This window comes from Myotis davidii, unplaced genomic scaffold (genome assembly GCF_000327345.1).
Source record: "Myotis davidii unplaced genomic scaffold, ASM32734v1 scaffold534, whole genome shotgun sequence".
In the NCBI taxonomy this organism is placed as follows: Eukaryota; Metazoa; Chordata; class Mammalia; order Chiroptera; family Vespertilionidae; genus Myotis; species Myotis davidii.
The window spans coordinates 640711-658563 of record NW_006286678.1 but is presented as its reverse complement, the minus strand read 5'-3'; the positions used below and the strand labels follow the sequence as shown (position 1 = coordinate 658563).

Genomic DNA, 17853 nt, shown 5'->3' with positions numbered 1-17853 from the left:
GCTGGAAGTGGAGACGTCATCGAGGGGGCGGGGCCAGGTCTACAGCTGGAAGTGATGAAGTGACAGCAGGGGTGGGCTGGGCTCAGGGAATCCTGGCAGTGGTCAGGTAAGGCAGTGCTCTGGCCAGGTCAATAGCTGGAGGTGGTCAAGTGGACAGGCTGGTGGTGCCACGTGAATGCGGATGATGGTCACAAGCAGACACAAACATCCACAGACCCTCATATTGGGAGAAATATTAGTTACATTGTTTTCAAAAAAGCATGTGGACCCTAGCCAGTTTGGCTCAGTGGATAGAGCATTGGCCTTTGAAGTGAAGGATCCTGGTTTGATTCCAGTGAAGGGCATCTATCTCATTTGCAGGCTCCCAGTCCTGATGGGGTGGGGGGGTGGAAGACAACGAATTGATATGTCTCTCTCACATTAGTGTTTCTCACAATCTCTCCCTCTGCCTTCCACTCTCTATAAAAATCAAATGGAAAAATATCCTTGGGTGGATTAAAAAATTTTTTAAAATGTTAAAAAAAGCTTATGGGATGAAATACATTTGTATATGCACGTCTATTTGTTCAGCTGTCTTTGGGAAATATAATCTGCCACAATAGGAAAAGAGGAATAAAAGAATAAATAATAAAGGGCTATGTATATCAGTATAGGAAAAAAAAGATGTTATGGTATTGTCCATGGTTTCAGGCATCCTCTGGGGGTCTTGGAACATATCCCACTTAGATATGTTATTCTCTAGCCATATCTAAAGTCTGAACAAAAAATAATTCCTGATTAATCACAGCCTCGTTTAACCATTTTGTCATTCAGAGCCATTTGAGAAGTTTCTACAAATTAAGTACCCTAAGTGTACAAATACTCATTACCCTACTGGATATTCATAGGTACTCAAGGGCACTTTTGAAAAGTTATAGGAAAAAAAAAGGGTTTGAAATAAACACTATCTCTTTTAAAGAGAACACCCATTTACAGAATCTGGTATATTTGTTACAGAAAAAGTCCCAGCACTTTATAATTGGCACATATTCTTTTTTTTTCATTTGTAATACTTACACTAAGGAAATGACACGGCAGAAAAACAAATTTCACCTTTAAAAACCCAACAACACAATTCAAGAAATCTACTTAAATTTCAATAGAGATTACTTCAGAATGAACAGAATCATTCTGTATTATTTGCAGTTGTGCAGGAAACCAAACAGTGAAACATCTTTCCATAACATCCTCCACAGACTTTTATATTTCTATCACACATGTCTAATCTCTTTCCTCAACTGTGTATATACTGCCTATAACACTACCCTAGATTTAGGAGCAGTGACAATATGAAAACATTTTCTTGCCTATGAAGAATACAGCCACTTCTGAACATGCCATAGCCTTATATTTTAAACCCAAGTTAGTGTCTGGAGAAGAAAGTTTTCATAAATTATTCATGACCTGATTCTATTTTTTAAAGTTTCAGCAAATGTGAAAAAAAAGAACATCTTGACATCTTGTTAATTGTCAATTCATGATGTTATGAGAAAAAAAAAATGCGTTCTTCCACAGAACAAGTGGTTTTGGAGAACAGTTCTGATAGTATTTCAAAGTATCAAAAGGACTGATAGGTGGCCTCCTTGTTGGGGGGAAGGGGGCGGGGAGATGATTACAATAATTTCAGTTCCTCTTCTGAATTGCTCAGTAGCCCCACGTGATTTTTATATTGGGAGGCAGGTTGCTGGCCACAAGGTCATCAAATTTAGATCCATCCTGAACAGGCACGTTATAGAAGTCGAGAACATCCCTGACCCTGCCCATCTCATGGAGCCTGGAGTTAGGCACCGCGTGGCCCAAGTTGTCAGCTCAACGTGCCAAGAAACTGAACTTCAGGCGCCCGTCTTCCAGGGAGATGTCCTGCCAACTGCTAGGAGCAGATGAGCCAAAGATGTCTTGGACGTTCGATTGCAAGCGGCTCTGGAGATCTTCAGGAGGTACGTACGTTCGGCTGCGTAAGGGCGGGCACGCCAGGACGGGTTCTGTCTTCACCTCCTCTACCGCCTCAGCCACCACTGGCTTTTTCTGTTCTCTGCAATGATCAAAAACTAGTACGTGAATCTCTGGCTCAATGCGTGAGTGAAGCTGACAAACACCACAAGTGGATGCCCCCACCACCACCACCACCACCGCTCGCGGAGACCGGCGCTGAAGCCCAACTCGGAACCCTCACACACTAGCCAGGCGCAGGACCAGGGTCCCATCTCAACAGCACGGCACTCCCTTTGGCATTCGTCCCTTCATCTTCCTCCGTGTCTTCCCTTACTTTCCATGACTCTGACCCACCACCTAAACTTTCGCTTTACCTGAATCGAGACCAAAATTCTCGACGTGGGACGCCTGCGATGATCCACGTGAGGCCTTTTCTCCAAACGCCGGGCACTGAGACCGCTGCCATCTCTGCGGAGAGCTACGCGACGGAGCTCCGCCCCCTGCCGGCAGTGACGCTCCAAGACTAGCCAATCGGGTGCAAGCTTAGTGACAGATGGTCTCCGTTCCTAGCAAGAGTGTCCTGCGGCCTGCTGGGAAGTGTAGTCCTGAGGAGGCTGGACCGCGACGCTCTCTGGGAGCATGACGGGAGTTGTAGTTCGGCGGAGTCCCGGGAAGGTTCCGGGTGACGCCTTCTGGTCCGGGGGCGGGCGATCGGAGCGCTCCTGGGCTGAGAGGAGGAGAAACTGACAACGGGGAGGAGGCTCTAGCGAGGCCTGGAAGGCTGTGCAACCCGGCAGGGGAGGGAGTTCGGGGTCTGGGGGCGGCCAAGGAGCTCTTCTGAAATGCTGCTGGGGTCGTGACCGCTCGGGGACCGAGCCGGGACCTGGCCAGATCCAGCCTGGAGGCCTCTCCCTGATCGGGCCTAATCTCCTGCGGTCGGATAGGCCTCCTCGGAGACTCCTTTCCGTGCGCGCTCCAGGTTCCTGCCCGAATTTCTGGCCAGGAGATGGCCGCCCCGAGCTCCCCGCTGGACCCAAAGGTAAGTCGCCCCTCCGGGTTTCCGCGTTGTCTCAGCGCCACTCCAGCTAGGCCGTGCTCCCCCCGCCCCCTGCTCCCCCGACCCGGCCTTCAGGGCCCGCCCAGTGCGGGGAAGTCTCATTCCCTGCTGCTTGGGGGTGCGGTTCGCGATGAAGCTGCCCGCAGGCTCCGTTTCATCGGGAGCGACCTGATAAATGGGCACATGCTCCCTTCCAGGGCTCCCTTGGCCAGTGTTCCAGGTGAGGCATCGTTCTGGACCCTCCTCTGCGCCCTCCACGCCTGTCGCTATGCTTGGCTCCAGGACAGACGCTTAGCGAACTGAGTAGAATGGACCTGAACAGGATCCCAAGCCAGTGCGAATGGAGAATAGGAGCGGGGTGATGAGGCGAAGGAAGCTTGAGGGGCTCCTTGGGGAAGCTCGCTAAAATGACAATGTTAGGGTATAGTTATCCAACCACAAAAAGCCTTACCCATAGGCCCCCGCCTCCCAAGGACAAGGGCCCCCCGCTCAGTGACCGTCTATTGTGGGGTGCCCGGTCTGTTGGAGTCGGTCCCCAGAACGGGGCCCCGTTTGGGACTCTCAGTCCCCGTGTTCCTTCTAGCCTACCCGGCCCCCACACGTGCCACTGTCGGTGGTGGAACTGTCCTTGAGACAACAAGGACTGACCACAGAAATCATACTGTTTCAGGGGTTGCTGACATTTGAGGATGTGGCTGTGTTTTTTACCCAGGAGGAGTGGGATTATCTGGATCCGGCTCAGAGAAGCTTGTATAAAGATGTCATGATGGAGAATTATGGGAACCTGGTCTCGCTGGGTAAGAATCCGCTGTTCCTCTCTGATTGAAATACCTAAGAGGCTGTCAGACATCAGACTCTGAGAACACTAACGACACTAACCTTCCCGCCATTCGTTGTTTACATGACTCTAAACCCCTCTCATCCTTGCAGTGACCACAGCAGGAGCCTTTCTAGCTTCCTATCTGCACAATCTCATCCCCATATTGCTCTGTACTTTCCCTCCTGGCTCATCCTCCCACTGCTTTCCTCCCACCCCTAGTCACTCCGCCTTCTGGAGCCGCTGCTCCTCTTCACATAATGTTCCGTACCCCTCCTGGCCGTCACTGAAACCTGGCACTGCCCCAAGGACACCACATCTCTGGGAGGGACTGCCTATTCTCCCACATCCTCTTCCTTCCCCATCCTCTGTCTCAAGGCTGGAAGGAGAAATGACTCTTCTCCCAGCATTTCCATGCTCTTCCCAAAGCATTCGTTTTCCAACTTCAAGCACAGTATCTCCCTTCGAGGCCTCAGCAGTCTTGCTCTACCCATTCAATTCCTTTTCACTGCCAGGTGTCAACTTTTTTTTTTTTCTCACACATAGACGTGGTCACATGTTTCAGAGTCCTCTGTGCTAACCCACACCGTTGATGATACAGTCATTCCTTAAGCCTCAGTGCACCTTGACCACATTGTCTTCAGGGACCCTGCTTTCCCTTTTTATTCGGCAACTCACATCAAGGATCAGACCCTTCATTTTATCATAAGAGGCAAAAACTTAAATATCTTACTCTTTGACCAAGTACTCAGGTATTTATTGACTGTAACTCAATGGGGATGATCAAAATAAACATAATCTCAATTGGAGCTTACTATAACTTCTTCCTCACCTTTCTTCCTCTCCTACTCGTTTCCTAATAAACCTATTCATTCTTAATGATGTCTCCTGTTCCTTGACTTCTCTGTTTTTTTCTCCTCTTGCCTTCACCTCCTCATATAATCCAAGATCTGTATATGAAGTTATCACCACCATGCTCTCGTTCATCCACCTTGTCATTATGCTCTACCCATTCTGCAAGCTTAAAATCCTGTATTCATTATTAAATCTGCCTTTTCTCTCCTACCTGATTTATTAAACACAGCAGGAGAAATTCTTGAATGAAAAGGATTGATGCTTTGTATATATGCATGGTTTTTCTTCTAGTCTCTACTGGATTTTTACATCTCAACAAGTTTTTATTCTTGATTTGCTCATTCCCCTGTTTCTTTAGTGACTATTCCAAAAACGAGCGTTTTCATTCGGTCCATCACTCAGTACCGGACCTCACCTTCTGTTTCACCAAGAAGACAGAGGGCACTAAACGTGAACTCAACTTTTTAGCCCCTCATCTGCACACTTAAGGCTGCCCTTATCTTCCTACTTCTCCAGTGCTTAGACATCAGCCATCCTTTGCTTTTTCCCCTCTTTAGTTTCTGTCTCTATTCCTTCTCCTCGGATGTCTTTATTCTGATAATAGGTATGTTCTTGGCTCTTTCAATTGGGGAAAGAAGAAGGAAAAGAAAAAAATCTATCTTTTGGGCCACAGTCTGCCTCTTGCTGCTCCCTGTAACCTGCTACTTGTTCTCTTCACAGCCAAGTTTTTCTATGTGTAGTTAATATGTTTTGCACTTTTTTCTCTAACCCCCCTCCCCTTTTTTTGCGTCTACCACTCCCTTTTAGTTGTTTAACATTGGTCTGTAGCCCAGTTGTCAAATGCAAAAGACTCTCTTTGGACCTTATTTTATCCTACTTCTCTATGGATATTTGAAATAAATTATTGCTTCGTTCAGTTGCCTTGCACTCTCAGACTTCCTCTCAGTATATATACTTTCCTTGGTGGACCTTATCCACACTCATTTCATTGGCTACCATCATGTGATGGTAAGTCTCATCTTTCTTTCCACCTAAGAGAGATGATACGGAGCCTAACTGTCTAAATAAAAATCCTAGTTCCACCACTTACTAGTCTTGTAACCGTGGGTGAAGTAATTAACTTATCTGTGCCTCAGTTTCTTATTTTATAAAATGGGAATGACAACACCACTTACTTTTTAGGGTTATTGTGAGCATTACCTGAGTTAATATGTATAAAGCACTTAGGACACTGACTAGCATGTAATAAGTACAATTAAATCTTGGTTGCTATTATTACTATCATTGTCATCTTCTTTGTTGAGCTCTGAATTCCTAGTCATCTGTTTTTGAAGACCACACAAGACACCTGGCAAATCTCAAATAATCCATTAAGATCTCAAGGGCCTCTTCTTCAGAATTGAGCACTCCTTCCTCTGCTACCTTGTGTATACATACATTGTTTAATTTATCACACTTTACTATAATTATTCTTTATGTTATTTTTTTAACTAGATTGATCTCCATGAGGCCAGTAACTATTTTTTTCATTTAATTTCTCCAGCACTTAGGACAGAACCAGGCATATATTATATACTTCTTAAATATTCATGTGCCTGAGTGAGTATACTTAAAAGTTATAACTTGGCTAGATTATTACATTTGCCCTCTTATTCTAATCTCCCTTTGTTTTAATATGTTCTCTTTTTGCCACCAAAATGATTTTTTGTTAATTAATTGCTTACAACTTCTGGTGATTCCTGATAGCTTAAAGGATAAAAATCTTGATTTCTTATCATATATACTAGGACATCCTTAATATAGTTTCTGCCTAGCTTTCTAGCTTCATCTATTTCTGACCACCAGTTCAATCTACAGCAATATCAGCTGCTGATTTTTTTTTAAAATACATGTTTATTGATTTCAGAGAGGAAGGGAGAGGGAGAACGAGAGATAGAAACATCAATGATGAGAAAGAATCATTAATTAGCTGCCTCCTGCATGCCCCCCACTGGGGGATCAGCCCGCAACCCGGGCCTGTGCCCTTGACCAGAATTGAACCTGGGACCCCTCAGTCACCAGGCCGATACTCTGAGCCAAACTGGCTAAGGCTGATTTTTTGTTTGTTTGTTTGTTTTTTCAACATTCCGTGGTGTCTCTGAGTTACTGCCAGCTTTATCCACATACATGGTATCCCGGTTGATAGAACCAGGCAAATGACCAGCCTTTCCTGTCCCTAGTGCTGCAAAATGTGAGTACCATATGGATAAAGGCATGGTAATGAGCCCATTTGTGGTATCCTACTCTCGGGCTCTCTTCTTTGGTGAAATACAGCTTATCATCATTTATTCCACAGTCTCTTTATTCTCCTCTATAGATTCTATCTCCATCCCCTTGAGAGCTCCCTTGATGAGATATCACTATTAGTCGATTGTTCCAAAGTAGTGCTTTCCTGCACTTCATCTTGTTGCTTTACTTAACACTATTAGATTTGTAATTTTGGTTCATTATTTATACCTTTCTTTCCTTGCTGATATTTCGTTAAAAACTGTAATAGCTACATTGATAATACAGCTGACAGCTTGATTTCTCAGTTCTTGGTCTTTCAGTCCTTTCTATGAAATCAACTTCTTCAGTTTTAATGATTTTTCTCCAGTCTACTTGACCATATTAGCCTTTGACAGAAATGGGAATTGCTGTACTTACAAGACTGTAAACTCATTGTTTCCTTCTTTGATTATAATTTCTTTGTACTTATTTGTTCCACTACTCATTCATTTAATAAATAGTTATCAAGCACTATGCTAGTTCTAAGAATACAAGTTCTTCCCCATCTTCCCATTCTTTTACCAGAAAATTGTTGTCTTTATACTCCATTGGATAGTAGGGTTGGCAACTGTTGTCCACAAGACAAATGGACCTGTTTTTGTACACAGTTTTATTGGAACATGGACTGCACAATCTTTTATGTATTATCTTTCGTGCTATAGTAGCAGAGTTGAGTAGTTGCAACAAACACCACATGACTCACAAAGCCAAAAATGTTTACATCTAGCCTCTTACAGAAAGAGTATCAACTCCTGTTCTGTCCTAAAGGTCAGTCACTTCCACTTTGCCATTTCCTTGCTTTTCCTCTCTCACCTCAGCTACTATATTATAAAACTGGTTAAAGATTATAGAAATCAACTACTTAAACTAGCTTAAGACAATAAGAGAAGTTATCATAGGGACATAGATGGCTAGCCTAATATGCTAATTGTCCCTCCCACTGTTTGACTAGTTGCTATGATGCTCACTGACCACCAAGGGGCACATGCTCTGACAGTAGGTTAGCTTACTCCTGGGGTCCAGCCGATATGGACTGGGTGAGATGGGCCGGACATGCCCTGGAGCCCTCCCACAGTCCATCCGCGGCCCCAGTTGTGCACCAGTGGGGTCTCTTGGCCTGGCCTGTGCCCTCTCACAATCCAGGACCCTTCAGGGGATGTTGGAGAGCTGGTTTCAGCCCGATCCCTGCAGGCCAGACTGAGGGACCCTACCGGTGCACAAATCCGTGCATCAAGCCTCTAGTGCAGTGGTTCTCAACCTTAACTAATGCCGTGACCCTTTAATACAGTTCCTCATGTTGTGGTGACGCCCAATTTCATTGTTACAAATTGAACATAATTAAGGCATAGTGATTAATCACAAAAACAATATGTATTTATATATGTGTTTTCCGATGGTCCTGGGCCATCAGGGTCGCGACCCACAGGTTGAGAACCGCTGCTCTAGTGGCATATATGAGCAGGATTGCAACTGGACATCAGAAAAGAACTAAAACCAGAAATTGGATCACTGTCAGAAGTTGAGAATTAACTCTGTCTTTGTGTCCTGTTTCTTTCTCCTTGGCAAAATAGTCTTTCCTCCTATGTTCACATGCTTTTGTTCCTTTAGTTTTTAGTTTCTGTCTTGATAGGTTACAATTCTGGTCACATTTAGGCTATTTCGGTTTCAATTCCAAATTCCTGGGAAAGATGCACTTTGAGTGAGCTATCTTACTCTAGAATTAGCTGCTCACAAGATGGGAACATATATTGCAAGTATGGCAGATAACCCAGAAGTGATTATAGCTACCAAATGCAGATCATTTGGGTAGTCATTTCTAGACTGCTCCATGTAGAAGCCTAGACTCACTAATTTCTCTATCTGCTTGACCTATATATTTTTATGCCAGTGCCTCTATTTTATTTACTTGAACAATATTTTACATTTTATGTCTGTTAAGATAATTCCTTCTTTTAATTCCTTTTCAGGATAACTAATTTTCTGCATTTTTCTGGTTGGAATATAGATTCATTGGTTTTTTCTTTTTGTTTTATAGGATTTTGATTGGAATACAGTTAGGTTCAGAGATTGGTTTGGGAAGAATGAAGATCCTTATAATATTGAATCTCTCAGTCTCTCTGTTTAACTGTCTTTTATGTCCCTCAGAAAAGTTTTCTGTATGATTTTTATGGATCTTACATTTTTCTTATTAGATTTATTTCTAGTTTATTTGTGATTTTTGTTATTACCGTGAAGAGCATATTTTAATTTTCTACATTTCTATAAAATGGCTTTTCTTGGTAGTAAGAAACAGTATCTATTTTATATGTTAGTCTTGTTATCGCTATTATATCCTAATTAATTATTTTAGGTAGATATTCATATCATTTGCAAATAAATAATAATTTTTTCTTATTCCTTTTAAAACATCCTCTGGAATAATATCTATTGGGTAAACATGAAGAGACTTTTCCTTCTTACAAGAAATTTATACTCTAGTGAAGCAAACAAAAATAAATTGTTAAAAGTTCAGTGTAATAATAGCTTTAATGGAGTTATGGACAAGGGCTAGTGATAAAAAACAGAACACCCAAATATGTCTAGTAGAAAGAGTGAAGGCTTTGTTGAAGAACTATCGCTTTGAATTGAATCTTAGAGTAATCGAGAGTAGCCCAGCTGGTGTGGCTCAGTGGTTGAACCCTGACCCAGGAACCAAGAGGTTGTGGGTTCCATTCCCAGTCAGGGCACATGCGGCTGGATCCCCAGTAGGCGGTGTGCAGGAGGCAGCCAATTGATCATGTTTCTCTTACTCATCGATGTTTCTATCTGTCCCTCTCCCTTCCTCTCTCTAAAAATCAATAAAAACATATTTTAACATAAATAAATAAATAAAAATAGTAATCAAGAGTTTTCCAGGTAAATAATGTTGGGGGACATTTAGTAAACAAGATATGCAGTGAAATGGCATGAAAGATCATAACACAAGCAGTTTGTCCACTAAAATTATAGTAGAGTAGGTAGCAGGGTGAATTACAGTGTAGAAGTGGTGAATATCATAGTGCAAAGACCTTTGATTTGATCTTAGAAGTAGAGTGCTGGTGAATCTACAGATGGTGACGTGAATAGAATTCCATTTTGTGACGATTTCTCTGGATTCAGTGAAGTAAATGTAGTGAGTATAGAGTGAGATGGTGGAAACAGGGGTAACAATAACCTTAAACAGTTGACAAAGGAAGAGAAATCCATGAAGGAATTGTATTATAAAAGGCCTAAGAAAGAAGTAGGGAGACAACTAAAAGAACATAATGATACAGAAACCTAAAACAGATAGTGTCAAGAAATGGGAGTGGTCACCAGTGTCAAATGCTGCTATAGGAAATAAGGACTGAAAAACATCCATTGTATTTTTACTCAAAAGTTATTGATGACTGAATACGTTTCTCTAGATGCTGGAAGCAGAAACCAGATCTAACAATAGGTTGTAGAATAGATTGCATGGGAACAGGTTGGGCATGGAAAACATAGTTAGGAAATGAAGAGCTACACCTAAGATTTTTTCCCCCAAAGATTGGCTTTCATCAGAGAAGGATTTCAGATTCAAGGTAAATGGTCATATTTGTATGTTGGTAGGAAGGTGTCAAAGGAGAATACAAATTGAAGAAAGAGGAAAAAATGCTACTAATTAAGCAAGTTCCCCGAGGCAAGTGGAATCAAGAGAGGGTAGATGGATTAGCCTTAGAGGGTATATATTAATGTACAATTGCAGATAATTTTATAGATAGGGGGTAGAAAGTTGAAGGAGTTCTCCTATCCTTTTTAATTGTGTGAAGGAAGAACAGTCCATTGAATTTGAGAGAGAACACTGTAAGTAGCCTAAGTAAAAGTAAAGTTTCTAGTAATTTGTATATGGAATAAAGTGTTGTGTGGTGTTTTTTTTTTAGAATAAAATAACTTAATGACTGATTTGGATTAAGTGAAAAACTTCAAAGATGAATTCACAGAAGACTAAAAAGTTGAGAGAAAAGGGGAACTCTAAAAAGGAAATTGTTTAAGCCAAATTTATACTTAGTAGTGATTGAAACTTCTAGTAAAGTTATCCAACAGGCAGCAAGAGTTAGAAATCAAGGAAAGAAGTCAGTATGATACTCGGTTATATCATAGACCATTATGTTATCTTTCCTCTAACACAGTGGTCGGCAAACTGCAGCTCACGAGCCACATGCGGCTCTTTGGCCCCTTGAGTGTGGTTCTTCCACAAAATACCGTCTTCTGCGCATGGGCCACTAAATTTCAATGACACTGTACATGTGCGCCCGCACGTGGTATTTTGTGGAAGAGCCACACTCAAGGGGCCAAAGAGCCGCATGTGGCTCGCGAGCCGCAGTTTGCCGACCACTGCTCTAACACACGTGAGATTTTCATCTCTCAGTTGTCATGCAGCTTATCATTTGGAACTAAAGAGTTCCAACTTGGGTCTTAATATCTTTAGAGTGAAAATCATATATACTTGAAGAATGTGGTGTGATTTGTTGTTGGTGAAGTCATAAGCTATCACAGACTACTCTTTTTCTTTGTTTCTTCTATTAGTTCTGACCATGTCCCTTTATATTTATTTTATTCTGTCTTTCTATATTATGGACTTCATGTCACTTCAACCTATCATTATTTTTGTTAAAAGCCATTTTCTGTCTTGATACAGGAACTGATTTTTATTTAATATTTTCTTTATCATATTATTTTCTTTCTCCATTTATATTTATTGTTCATTCCATTTAGTAGGAGGCTTCATGTCTTACCTCTGAATCCTGGCTCTTTACACAATGCCTGGAATACTCTTTATTGTAATAAATAAATTCTTATTAATGATGAATTTTTGCTTTCCCTTGTTTTTGTCTTTTATCTTTTTCAGTATCATTTTATGGTTCCTTTCTGTCAGTTATTTTGCTCTACTCACTTTATAATAATGCTATCTCATTCTAAATTTTCCTGAACCTACTGTTTTTGCCCATTTTATTCTTTCTTCCTTGGTAGACCAGTTCATCCTACCACTACTTGTTTTAATTCTTTGTTTATTCACCTTACTTTGCATAATTTACTATTGATTTACCAGCCCTTTCTCTTAACTCTTCTTGCTCCTGCAGACTCATTCTTTGCCTCATAAACACTCTTTTCATACCTGTTCTCCAAGAAAAACATTTCATTGCATCAGATAACTAATACTCAATAATAGTAATTATGTAGTTTATACTCATTACCAAGTAATGGGTACTGTTCTAAAAGCTTTGTGTATATGAACTAATGTAATCCTCAAACAATATTGTGAGGTAGTAAACTACATTTGATATAGTAGATTAATTTATCTTAATTTGATTTATCTGAATTATCTAATTTTTCTGACAGTTTCTCCTTAATAGAAAAGAACTTGGCTGATGTTTCTGTTTTCTATTTATTATTCTAGATGTTTTAAACAGAGATAAGGATGAGGAACCAACTGTGAAACAAGAAATTGAGGAAATTGAGGAAGAAATGGAATCAAAGGGTATAATAGTTACAAGAATCAAAAGTGAAACTGACCAGGATCCCATGTGTAGAGAAACCTTTGAACTTGTTGGTAGGTTAGATAAACAGAGAGGAATCTTCTTATGGGAAATACCAAGGGAATCTTTGACCCAGGAACAAAGAATGTTCAGAGGAAACACTAACATTATTCGTAAGAGACCTAACTCAGAAGAGAAATGCCATAAATGTGAAGAATGTGGAAAGGGTTTTGTCCGCAAGGCCCATTTCATTCAACATCAACGGGTCCATACTGGTGAGAAACCGTTTCAATGCAATGAATGTGGGAAAAGTTTTAGTCGCAGTTCATTTGTTATTGAACATCAGAGAATTCACACTGGAGAAAGGCCCTATGAGTGTAACTACTGTGGAAAAACCTTTAGTGTGAGCTCAACCCTTATTAGACATCAGAGAATCCACACTGGAGAGAGACCCTATCAGTGTAATCAGTGTAAACAGAGCTTTAGCCAGAGAAGGAGCCTTGTTAAACATCAGAGGATTCACACAGGTGAGAAACCCCATAAATGTAGTGACTGTGGGAAAGCCTTTAGTTGGAAGTCACACCTTATTGAGCATCAAAGAACTCACACTGGTGAAAAACCGTATCACTGTACCAAATGTAAAAAAAGCTTTAGCCGAAATTCATTACTAGTTGAACATCAGAGAATTCACACTGGAGAAAGACCCCATAAATGTGGTGAATGTGGGAAAGCCTTTAGATTAAGTACATACCTTATACAACACCAAAAAATCCACACTGGTGAGAAGCCTTTTCTTTGTATTGAATGTGGAAAAAGCTTCAGTCGGAGCTCATTCCTTATTGAACATCAGAGGATCCATACAGGTGAAAGACCTTATCAGTGCAAAGAGTGCGGGAAAAGCTTCAGTCAACTTTGCAACCTTACTCGTCATCAGAGAATCCACACAGGAGATAAACCCCATAAGTGTAAGGAATGTGGAAAAGCCTTTAGTAGAAGCTCAGGTCTCATTCAGCATCAGAGAATTCACACCAGAGAGAAGACATATTCATACGATGAAACTAAGGAAAGTTTTGATTCAAATTGCAGTCTTGTTTTACAGCAGGAAGTCTTCCCTAAGGAAAAATCTTATAAATGTGATGAATGTGGGAAAACTTTTAGTGTCAGTGCTCATCTTGTACAACATCAAAGAATCCACACTGGTGAAAAGCCCTACTTATGTACTGTGTGTGGGAAAAGCTTCAGTCGGAGCTCATTTCTTATCGAACATCAGAGAATCCACACTGGTGAGAGACCCTATCGATGTAGACAGTGTGGCAAAAGCTTTAGTCAACTTTGTAATCTTATTCGACATCAGGGTGTTCACACGGGTAATAAACCCCATAAATGTGATGAATGTGGAAAAGCCTTTAGCCGGAACTCAGGCCTTATTCAGCATCAGAGAATACACACAGGAGAGAAACCTTATAAGTGTGAGAAGTGCGACAAAAGTTTTAGTCAACAGCGCAGCCTTGTCAACCATCAGAAGATCCATGCAGAAATGAAAACCCAAGAAACCCATGAATGTGATGCTTGTGGCGAAGCCTTCAATTGCCGCATATCTCTTATTCAACATCAAAAATTGCACACTACATGGATGCAGTAAATGTAGAGAAATATTTTAGCTTAGTTGGACTTGAGACGAGCTTACCCAAGTGCAGTTTCAACATTGCTCAATATGAGTCAGATTTAGTAAGAAAGGAAAGTATCTTTGGCCTTAGGCAAATGGTTTCTAGAGATTCTGTGAATAGTGGGCAACCAGCTGCCCACAGGCACTTTTCATTACTCTTTGTTTTGATGACTCAGTAATTTATGCATCTTTTTTAAACAAATCTTTCAGGTTAAACCTGGGCTCAGAGCATTTGGTTATAATAATGAAGGGAGAATGACAAAGTTGCATTGATACAAGGGAGCTAGAACTACTCATGTTAGAAAACTAGAATAATTCTTCAGAGACCTCTGCCACCATCTTATATGGTAGTTCTTTCAGTTCTATGATATGTTTGGCTATGCATGCCAAAGTCCAGTAATTGAGCATATGATGAAGTTTTCAAGGAAACAGCCCAGATTTTTTGAAACTGATTTGTTTTTGGAAATTTTTTTTTTGAAACAATTTTGTTGTTTAAGCCAGTTATTTGGCATGTGAGTTACAAGAAAGCAGTTCCAATGCCTCATGATTCTCAGAAATATGAAATGAGTGGACCATTAATTTCACATGTTAAGATTATGTAACAAACCTAGCAAAGGTTACCAAGGAATCTTTGGCAGTGCCTTTTTTCCTCCCCAAAAAATGGGCCCAAAAAGGTGGAGGAAGACACTATTCTTTTTGTGTCCTCCCATCTGTGAAAGATATTTGTAATCCTATACAAATAATCGTATTCCTTCACTACCAGTAGCATGTGAAAGTGTACATATTTTGATTGCCAAGAATTGAAAATAAAGAGACCTGGAGTCTATGTTAGGAAGCTGAGATATTTTGGTATTGCTTTGGTTTTTATAGTAACTAGACTTTGCATGCAGTTTTAAAATTCTTATTTCTAGTTCTAGGGCTTCCCTTAGTTAAAGGTTACTATAAACCTATTAATTCATCTGTTCTAATCATTAAACCTGTTTTGTTTTGTTTTTTGCTTTGTGTAAGAGTTCTTTGTTACTATAGTGTAACATCTATCCTGTCAAATATATTACTATGTTTAAAAATTAGAATCAAGATTTAAAGGAAATTGCTCTACCTGTGAGATAGTAGAGATAGCCAGAGGTCATTGGAGTTGTGGACATGATACACAGGGAAGATATCTGGACTATAAATTTACTTAGGATTCCCAAGTGTTTAGACACAGAAATGAATTAAGATTTAACAAGAGGATAAAGTATATAAAATAAAATGAATGAATGAATCAAAAAATGGAATCCCAAGACCCACTCTTATTTATTGGGTGGGCAAGATGTGAAAGACACTGAGGAAGTTTCCAGAAATATGGAAAACCCAATATGTAGTGATAGTTGCTATAGGAAAAGGGCCTAGGATACTGAGGAGATATCAGTGAGGGGTTGAAGAGTATCCTTTAGGTAATTAGAATGTCCATGAGTTCTATAAGAGCAGCTTTCAAATTTGGAAAGAACCAGTTTTCAAGGGGGTTAAGTAATGTCTGGAGAGTCTAAATCAGTTCCCAAATAGTATCAATGCATGACTCCTACATTCATATGGTAAAAAGGATAATATAGTGTCTTTGTAAACAAGTTAAATTGATTAAAGACCTTACTTAATTCTGAAATTATGCCCCCTGCTTTTTTAATTTAAAAAGTTCTTTTACAAAATATTAGTAATTTTAGGTGATGGTCTGTTGAATGTATGTAGGTTTAAAAAAATTGGCAACCTTTTTTCAATTATTCTTCTCACCCACCTAATGTTATTGGTCTATAGCAGTGGTCAGCAATCTGTGGCTCGTGAGCTGCAGTTTGCCGACCAAGGGTCTATCATAAGGAGTAAAAGGTAGATTGTGAATATAAAGAGGCATGTGGATCAAGATTAAAGAAAAATTTGAGTGTTTTTCCATTCTGAACAGAGAGCCACTTGAGGGAGGTTGAAGATAAAGGAAAGCATGTGGACATTGATTGTTATAATCTAAAATTCTAGCACTAATGGAAGAATTTTATTTGGAGATTTTCTTCCTCCAATTTGATAGAAAAAGAGAACAGATTTAGAAATAGAGTGTGCATGACATGACCTGTTTTCAAAAAATAGTCATATTCTTTTGAGAGTCAGGGAAAGAAGAGGGGTAGGCACTGTTGGGGTGGAGTTAAGAGCCTCATTGATAATAAAGGTTTGAAGTACAATGGGGAGAATGGAAGACTTGGGGGTGATGGCTTATGGGGTTTTATATAGGGCCCAGTTGAAATAAAGGACTATGAAGACTGAACTTTTAATGGAATTGCTCAAATTCCTTGTTGAAATAACACGGACAATTTTGAAAGAAAATTTAGAGTTAAGAGATGAAGCAAAATACTAGTAGATTTATTCAGGTTCTTTAGAGAATCAGCCAATAAACCAAAAGGATATATAGGTAAGCAGATGATGGATGGGTGGGTGGGTGAGTAGGTAGATAGATTAGATAGATGATAGATAGATAGATAGATAGATAGATAGATAGATAGATAGATAGATAGATAGAAAGAAAGAAAGAATAGGAATTGGCTCCTGTGAATATGAAGGCTAAGAACTCCCACAATGTGCCTGCCATCTGTAAGCTAGAGAACCATGAAAGCCAAAGGTATAATTCAGACTGAGTTCAGAGACCCTAAAACCAGGAGCTTTTTATAAAGACTGGAGGAAATGCTCTAGTTTAGGCAGAGCAAATTTGTTCTTCCTCCACCTTTTTGTTGGTTTCTGGCCCTCAACGAATTAGATGATGCCCACCAACATTGGTAAAGGCAATCTTTATTCAGTTTACAGATTCAAATGCAAATTTCTTTCAGAAGCACCATCACAGGCACACCCAGAAAAAATGTTTACCAGCATTCCTTAGCCCAGTCAAGTTGAAAAAATTAACCATCACAGTGGGTAGCATAAAACAACCAGGAAAAAGGAGTCTTTGGTGGTGAAAGAAAAAAAAAAGGAAATCACTGTAAATATTCCATTTCTCTGTAATTTTGATGAGTGATACCTTTCACCTTCTCTGTCTCCTTCAAAAGTGGTGGCCTTGGGTGGTTGATGGTGGTGGGTAGATTGGCTCCTTTTTAATTAAAATCATCTCTATTACCATGATGCATGGACAAATAGGGCAAATATTTAATGTCCAAATACTATAAGTTCAATTAACATGTATTTTTAAAATACCCTCTAGGTCAGGGGTGGGCAAACTTTTTGACTCGAGGACCACAATGGGTTCTTAAACTGGACCGGAGGGCCAGAACAAAAGCATGGATGGAGTGTTTGTGTGAACTAATATAAATTCAAAGTAAACATCATTACATAAAAGGGTACAGTCTTTTTTTTCAATAGTTTTATTCATTTCAAACGCGGGCTGTAGTTTGCCCACGGCTGCTCTAGGTGCTATATTAATGCAATAAGTTTTAGTTGCATCAAAGAGTCCTTTATCCTCTAGGAGATGAAGGAGTAACTAGTAAGCCAAATGTATTCCATAGAGTACAGACTGGGAGAAAATCACCTAACTTTCCAAAACAGTTCTAACACATCTCGCACAAGTAAGACAGAGTGCGTATCTCTGCCTGTGCTATCTCCTGTTCAGAAGTGGTGTGCTGAAGAACTTTTCTCATGTCTGTCCAATGGCTGTGAT

General features: G+C 40.3%; 2 protein-coding genes across 6 annotated transcripts in view; one reads left to right on the top strand and one right to left on the bottom strand.

Annotated features, from left to right (window-relative positions):
- Positions 1 to 1114: 1114 nt before the first annotated feature.
- Positions 1115 to 2456, bottom strand: MRPL50 (mitochondrial ribosomal protein L50). The gene is given in 2 exon segments (XM_006779549.2): positions 1115 to 2071; positions 2346 to 2456. Coding segments are annotated over 2 exon segments (480 nt in total). The 5' UTR covers positions 2438 to 2456; the 3' UTR covers positions 1115 to 1683.
- A 191-nt stretch (positions 2457 to 2647) lies between these two features.
- ZNF189 (zinc finger protein 189) overlaps positions 2648 to 17853 on the top strand; it is a 21729-nt gene continuing 6523 nt past the window's right edge. Inside the window, exons 1-3 of one of the 5 annotated variants that reach the window (XM_015560471.1) lie at positions 2648 to 3010; positions 3699 to 3825; positions 12445 to 12798. In XM_015560471.1, the coding sequence (XP_015415957.1) occupies positions 2978 to 3010; positions 3699 to 3825; positions 12445 to 12798 (514 nt within the window). In that variant the 5' untranslated portion in view covers positions 2648 to 2977. Of the gene's footprint in view, positions 3011 to 3698; positions 3826 to 12444; positions 15186 to 17853 lie in introns of those variants that run through there. The other 4 variants (XM_006758413.2, XM_015560470.1, XM_006758414.2 and 1 more) reach the window with 4 other exon arrangements.